The following is a 7,085-nucleotide window of genomic DNA, read 5'->3' on the forward strand; positions in this document are numbered from 1 at the left end:
CGAATACATACTAGTCAGAACTGAACAGCTGACTGACAGATCCACAGAATTCAGCTGCAAAGATTTGGGAGTGTTGGGTGGAATGCATTACTAATTAATGATCTAATTTCTGTAATTTTTTTACTTTTCCCTTGAAATTTGATTTGTTCCCTTGAATTTAATTACAGTTACTTCTAATGTAACTGCATTTAATACTGTACTGATTATAGAATAATTCTACACAAAACAGTGGATTGAAAAAATGTAACATCTGATGTTAAAATGTGTGTTTTTGATATAATCATCTCCCTTTGGTCAGTTCAAGAATAATTTATGCAATTTTATGTTATAAATTTGAAAGAATTTAAAGAACCGTTTCATGTCTATTTTTGTGTTGTTCAGTTGGTTGAGGTTGAAATGGTGTTTAGGAAGTGATTAGTAATAAGTATTGCAGTAGTTTTTAGAGAGAGTAATTAGTATAGTAATCAAATTACATTGTTGAAGATGTAATTAGCTAGTAATTAATTACAGTTTTAGAGGAACTGGCAACACTGGTTACTAGTCACTACTGAAATAAGTACTGTCATCTAATAAATAAGAACTAGTATCTAATGAATAAGGACCAACATCTTTAAAAAGTTACTAGAAAATAAGCACTAGTACTTGATGGAATAGATACTAGAAGCTAAAAATAAGTAGTAGTAGCATTAAAATGAATCCTACTGTTTTAAGGATTAAATGTTAAAACGGCTTGCCATATGAGAGTGTGTGTATGTGTGTGTTTGTGTTCTGAATGGCTCCTCAACCGGTCAGAGTCAGCAGCGTCTCTGTGCACAGAGGTAAAAACACTCTTGAGTGTGTGTTTGATTCATGTGATGTACATCATATGTACTGTATCTGTGTGTGTGTGTGTGTGTGTGTGTGTGCAGCTGTGAAATGATGATTCTGCACGTCAGCATCACTCTGGAAACGCTGTGTTCTGAGTTGCTGACTGATGCATCTCAATCACTCGTGCATGGGTCTGCAGTGATTTGTTTACACGTGATAATTAGACGGTTAGTAGATTTGTGTTGACTGTCTGAGACTCCTGTGTGTGTGTGTGTGTGTGTGTGTGTGTGTGTGTGTGTAGGTGACTATGCCCCGTGTGTGTTTGAGGCAGAGGACGCGTCTCTCTGCTCTATTCTTTCACACCTTGACCTGGGCCTATTCAGGTAAGACCAAATAAACACACACATACATGATCTAGTTTCCCTGTTGTTCTTGACTTTATTTTCCCGTCTGACAGCATCCATTGACCCCGCCCCCAAAATTGACGGACAGCAGACCTCGTCTGTCACCGTGCAGGAGAACATCACTCATAACTTCAACTGCCAATCAGAGGGCTGGGACGCTCAAGCCCCGCCCCTGCTGACCTGGTACCTGAATGGCGAGCGGCAGAGCGAGGTGACGGGCAGTCGGGGGGCGGGGCGTCTGGTTACGACGTCAGCGCAGAATTCCGGAACGCTTAAATACGGATCGGTGCGCAACAGCACGTTCACACTGAAACCGAAGCGCTGGGATCGAGAGCTGGTTTGTGCGGCGCGAAACCCCGCGGGAGGAGAGAGTTACAACGCCAGCGTCACGCTCAACGTCCAGTGTGAGTCTGAGCAGAACACACTATTCATCATGAAAACTATTTCTCTAATTTTAATTCAGATTTTGATCTGCGTCAGCCACAGATGGCGATAGAGAGTTCAGTAGTGCAGCTGCGGAAGCTTGGGATCCTGCTGAAAGTTGCTGTAAATGGTGTGTTTCAGTTCAGCCGGAGATTCTGCGTGTGGACGCTCACTACAGCGAGAGCTCGGACCCGGGCCTCGCCCTCATTCTCTTCGCTTTGGTTCGCTCCAACCCCCCCGCCACCATCAGCTGGGTGGATCAGTCCGGTCAGCTGGTGGCCAACAGCTCCGACTTCCTCATCCTGGACTCGCGCAGCTTCCCCTGGCTGGCCAATCACAGCCTGCAGGTGACGCTCAGCAGCCTATCAGGAAACATCACTTTGAACGCCAACAACAGCCTCGGCTCCGCCCACAGCAACCTCACGCTCACAGGTGACGCGACACGCCAACCGCTGCATCGTCGTGCACGTCATCGCTGTATCACTCACATGAGTGTTTGTTACTAGCATTATTAAGAAACGAAAAGGCCGACTTTACAAAATCCAATATAAACTACTTCTTCTGAGACTAAATTTTGTTTTAAAGTTTATTCCCTCATAGAATTTAAAGCTACAAGCACCAAACTCAGCCCAGACCTTCAGACCGGTCTGACTCGGGTTGCCTTGTCTTTTCTAACTGATCTGGCTTATGGTTTTTGTAAACCAGACCATCAAATCCACCATAAATCCCACAGGTGTTCATTGAGGGGGTGAAAACTTTTGTTCAGTGGCTCTTATGGTGCATCTAAACTGTTTATTGCTATAGAGGAGCTGAACAACTCCCTACTGAATAAAACACAAAACCAGCCTAAACTGGTGGCTGCTTCGCTGGTCTCCCATGCTGGTTTTAAAGTGGTTTTGCCCACTTTTTAGCTGTTCAGGCTGGTCTTAGCTGGGAGACCTGCTAAAAGACTAACCAAGCTTAAACCAGCTATTTTCAGCTTAAACCAGATAAGACTAGACCACCAGCCTAGGCTGGTTTTAACAGATTTTTACTTGATTTTCTTAATCAACTGGTTTTAGCTGGTTTAAACATGCTAATCCTCCTTGCAACATGCTAATCGTGTAAAAACAGGTTACCAACATGCTAGTAACTTGGTAATCATGCTAGAAACATGTTAGCAACATGTTAGTAACTTGCTCAACATGCTTGCAACAAGGTAATCATGCTAACAAAATGCTAAAACATGCTAATCATGTAAAAACAGGTTACCAACATGTTAGTAACTTGTTAATAATGCTAGCATCTTGTTAATCATGCTAGAAACATGCTAGCAACATGCTAACAACTTGCTAATCATGCTAGAAACAGGCTAGTAACCATGCTAGCAACATGCTAATAACATGCTAATCATGTTAAAAACAGGTTACCAACATGTTAGTAATCTTAGTTAACAACATGCTAGTGATCTTGTAAATCATGTTTGCAACATACTAGCAAATCATGCTAACAACATGCTAATTATGTTAGAAACAGGTTAGCAACACTTAGTAACTTGCTAAATCATGATAACATGTTAATCATGGTAAATCATGATAGTATCTTGCGAATCATGCTAGAACATCTTGTTAAACATGCTAATAATGTCAGAAACATGTTAGCAAAATGCTAACAACATGCTAGTGACTTTTAAATCATGCTAGCAACATGCTAATAATGTTAGAAACAGTAATAGCTAACCATGCTTGCAACATGTTAACTAGTAATCATGTTGGAAACATGCTAGTAACAAGGTAATCATGGTAGAAAAAGGTTAACAACATGCTAGTGACTTGTAAATCATGTTTGCAACATACTAATCATGCTAACAACATGCTAATTATGTTAGAAACAGGTTAGCAACATTAGTAATCTAATCATGATAACAACATGTTAGTAACTTGGTAATCATGCTAGCATCTTGCGAAGCATGCTAGAACATGCTAGCAACATGCTAATAATGTCAGAAACATGTTAACAACATGCTAGTGACTTGTAAATCATGCTAGCAACATGCTAATAATGCTAGAAACAGGCTTGTAACTTGCTAACCATGCTAGCAACATGCTAATAACTTGCTAATCATGTTGGAAACATGCTAGTAACTTGCTAATCATGCTAGAAACAGGCTAACAACATGCTAGTGACTTGTAAATCATGTTTGCAACATACTAATCATGCTAACAACATGCTAATTATGTTAGAAACAGGTTAGCAACATGCTAGTAACTTGCTAATCATGATAACAACATGTTAGTAACTTGGTAATCATGTTAGCATCTTGCTAAGCATGCTAGAACATGCTAGCAACATGCTAATAATGTCAGAAACATCTTGCATCTCTAAAATCTGTCTGTCTGTCTGTTTTTCTAATATACTGTGTTGCCTTCAGAACATTCAGACTTTGATCTTTCAAATGATTTCAAACTGAAAACCGTCAAACTTTTAAAATGTTTTAAAAAACTTTCCGGCTAAGCTTTTTCAAGCCAACCTAAAGTTAGTCTCTGAACTGTATTTTGTCGTTTAGTGTGAGTTATTCATATTTACTAGTATGGAAGTGTCAGTAAAGACACAGAGTTTTGTTTCAGATGAATGTTGTTGTGTGCAGTGACAGACTGAAGGACGTTGGTTCTGTGTTTCTCCCAGAATTCCTGCAGTCGCGTGTGGAGGTGCCGGTGTTCGGGATCGTGACGGGCGGCGTGGCCGGCTTCATCACCCTCCTCATCTTCACCCTGATGGTGTTCTTCCTCCTTCAGAAGGACAAAACCAAAGCCATCGGTACGTGCTCTCAACACACCAGCTGCGCTCGTGTCAGACGTGTGCGTGTACATGTATGTGTGTGACCCCGCTGAACTCAGCTCTGGTTCTGTCTGTTGTTTTCAGAGGATCCGGCTGCAGTGCATCTCTCCTGCAAACGGTGCGCCGTCCTTCAGCGTTCACTGCTAATGATGCCGTTGTTCAGGTGATCTGATGCGTGTGCGTGTGTGTGTGTTGCAGCAGTGACGCGGCGAAGGTGCAGGTGAACGGCGTGTATCTGCCGCGGGAGAACATGTCTCTGCCGTCACACGTGCAGCTGAACGACGACCGCGCGCTCTGTAAGGGTGAGTCTGACCCGCACTGATCTCCGCTCGTCTCCGGACACAATCACTGACCGCGCTGACGTGTTTCAGGACAGCAGAGCTCCAGACCAAACACGCTGGAGAGGAGACGCGCCGAGGACGACGAGGAGGACCTGTCTGCGGCCTACGCCGCCAGAGGTCAGGGGTCACGACCCGTTACACTACGGAAGTTCTTCATCAAAAACATGTTGTTCTCTAGCGCTAGTTACATTTCAGTTGCCTTCTGTGCCTTTTAAGACCCTGAAACCAAGAGACTGAAATCAAGAACTGATCATGACAGATCAAAATGAAGAAATTAAGTTAAAGTTGGTTCAAATGAGAGAAAAAAACAGTCATTTTATTATTACATTCAGAAATAATATAAATACTTGTAAACAAAATTAAATGCTACAAACATGATAAAACGTGCGTTTTAGTGTCTGTCATTCTACAAAAAAATCCTTAACAAAAAGTAATTTATAAATAAATTTAAATTAATACATTTATAAATCAAACATAAATTATAGTGGAATCAGAGCTATTGTAATTAAGTAAGACTGTGATCATAATATATATATATATATATATATATATATATATATGGCCAAATAAAATTTCTAAAAATTATAAAAACTGTATATACATATCTAACATAATTTCATTATTTAAAATAATAATAACAACAACAACAACAATAATAATAATAATAATAATGACAAAAAACCACAAAATTACTACAGCTGTAACTGGAATTAAAATGAAATAAAAAAATATAAAAGTACAAACTAACTGAAAGTATTACTAAAAAAGTAATTCATTAATTTTTGAAGACATTTAACTGAAACTGAATCTGGCTGCGTGTAGAAATAAACCTGTGTCCACATTCCCCATTCAACAGATGCAGATGTGAGGTTTTGAGCATGTTTTGCATATTTGATGTGAATTGTGTTATAAATTGCGTTTGGATTATTAGTCGCAGCGCATTTGAGATGATCAAAACATGACTGATTTTCAGTAGAGATGAGAAGAAGGTTCTCACAGAAGCTGGAGCAGCTCCGTCAGTCGGTGTGTTGTTGACGTGATTTTGCGTCTCCGCAGGTTTCGCTCGTTATCCGATGGTCGGCTACATCTATAAAGTCAGCAGCACCAGCAGTGATGAGATCTGGCTCTGATTCACATGAACAAACCCACAGCTGACCTCTGACCTCTGACCTCACATCCTGCTGCAGGCAGATCAACCTGAGACCCGTCAGCTGAACGAGACAGAACGTGATTTGACCAGAAACGCTTTCCTCTTATAGATATAATCACACCGTTTGACTGCGGCTCATCAGATCAGACAGGAAACTGGCGTGAGTGACCGATGACTCTCTCTGACACACACTGAGCTTCATATCTGAGACTGAGAGCGTCCTGTTGAAGAACTACATTACCCATAATCCACTGATCCCAGACATCACTGTTACTATGGAAACAGCAATCAGAGGCTTGTTTTCCTAGTGACTAGTGACTGACATTAGTTCGGTGTAGCAGTGGTGATGATGATTCCTGAAATATTACAGAAATCAGAGAAAAACACTTAAAATCACAGACTGATTCAGTGATTCATGGGATTTGTAGTTCATTCACAAGTACCTGATCATCTTTATTTGTGATGTTCAATGTGTTTCTGCATCAGATGACCAGCGATCGTGTTCTCAGAGTTAGTTATGAACAAACCTTCTTCCAGTTTCCTGGTCTTTAAAGGAGAAGTTCACTTCCAGAACAGCAATTTACAGATAATTTACTCACCCCCTTGTCATCCAAGATATTTATGTCTTTCTGTCTTCAGTCGTGAAGAAATGATGGTTTTTGAGGAAACATTTCAGCATTTTTCTCCATGTAATCGACTTGATTGGTGCCCTGATTTTGAACTTCCAAAATGTAGTTTAAATGCAGCTTCAAAGGCTCTAAACGATCCCAGCTGAGGAAGAAGGGTCTTATCTAGCATTTATTTTTTTTGGAAAATAAACATTTGTATACTTTTTAAGCACAAAAGCTTGCGTAGCACAGGCTCTGGGATGCGTGTTCACGACGCTACGTACTTTGAATCAGGTCGAAAGGTCACGCTGAACTACAGACCCAGTGTTTACAAAGCGAACGCACAAAGACTAAGAAAGTGCAAGTAAGTCAAACACTGTTTACAAACAAAAAGCTACAATGATGTTGGATGATTGTGAAGTCGTAGGAGAAAATGGAGTTTTTCTCTATACCGTGAACTTAGACGTGATTTGTAGCGTTGTGGACGTGCATCCCAGAGCCTGTGCTACACCAGCTTTTGTGCTTAAAAAGTAAA

The 7,085-nt window shown here is 40.7% G+C and overlaps 1 protein-coding gene across 2 annotated transcripts; it reads left to right on the forward strand.

Annotated features, from left to right (window-relative positions):
• The first annotated feature begins 682 nt into the window (after window positions 1–682).
• Window positions 683–6,548, forward strand: LOC127177414 (transmembrane protein 25). Of its 2 annotated transcripts, none has more exons than XM_051129687.1 (9): window positions 683–818; window positions 1,109–1,190; window positions 1,265–1,615; window positions 1,776–2,066; window positions 4,299–4,430; window positions 4,536–4,569; window positions 4,650–4,753; window positions 4,823–4,909; window positions 5,849–6,548. In XM_051129687.1, the coding sequence occupies exons 1-9, from the start codon at window positions 738–740 to the stop codon at window positions 5,920–5,922; spliced, it is 1,236 nt and encodes a 411-aa protein (XP_050985644.1). In that variant the 5' UTR covers window positions 683–737; the 3' UTR covers window positions 5,923–6,548. The 2 variants fall into 2 exon arrangements, with proteins under 2 accessions (XP_050985644.1, XP_050985645.1); XM_051129688.1 differs by having other exon boundaries at window positions 4,653–4,753.
• Window positions 6,549–7,085: the final 537 nt, after the last annotated feature.

The sequence above is a fragment of the Labeo rohita genome, chromosome 15, assembly GCF_022985175.1.
Source record: "Labeo rohita strain BAU-BD-2019 chromosome 15, IGBB_LRoh.1.0, whole genome shotgun sequence".
Classification (NCBI taxonomy): domain Eukaryota; kingdom Metazoa; phylum Chordata; class Actinopteri; order Cypriniformes; family Cyprinidae; genus Labeo; species Labeo rohita.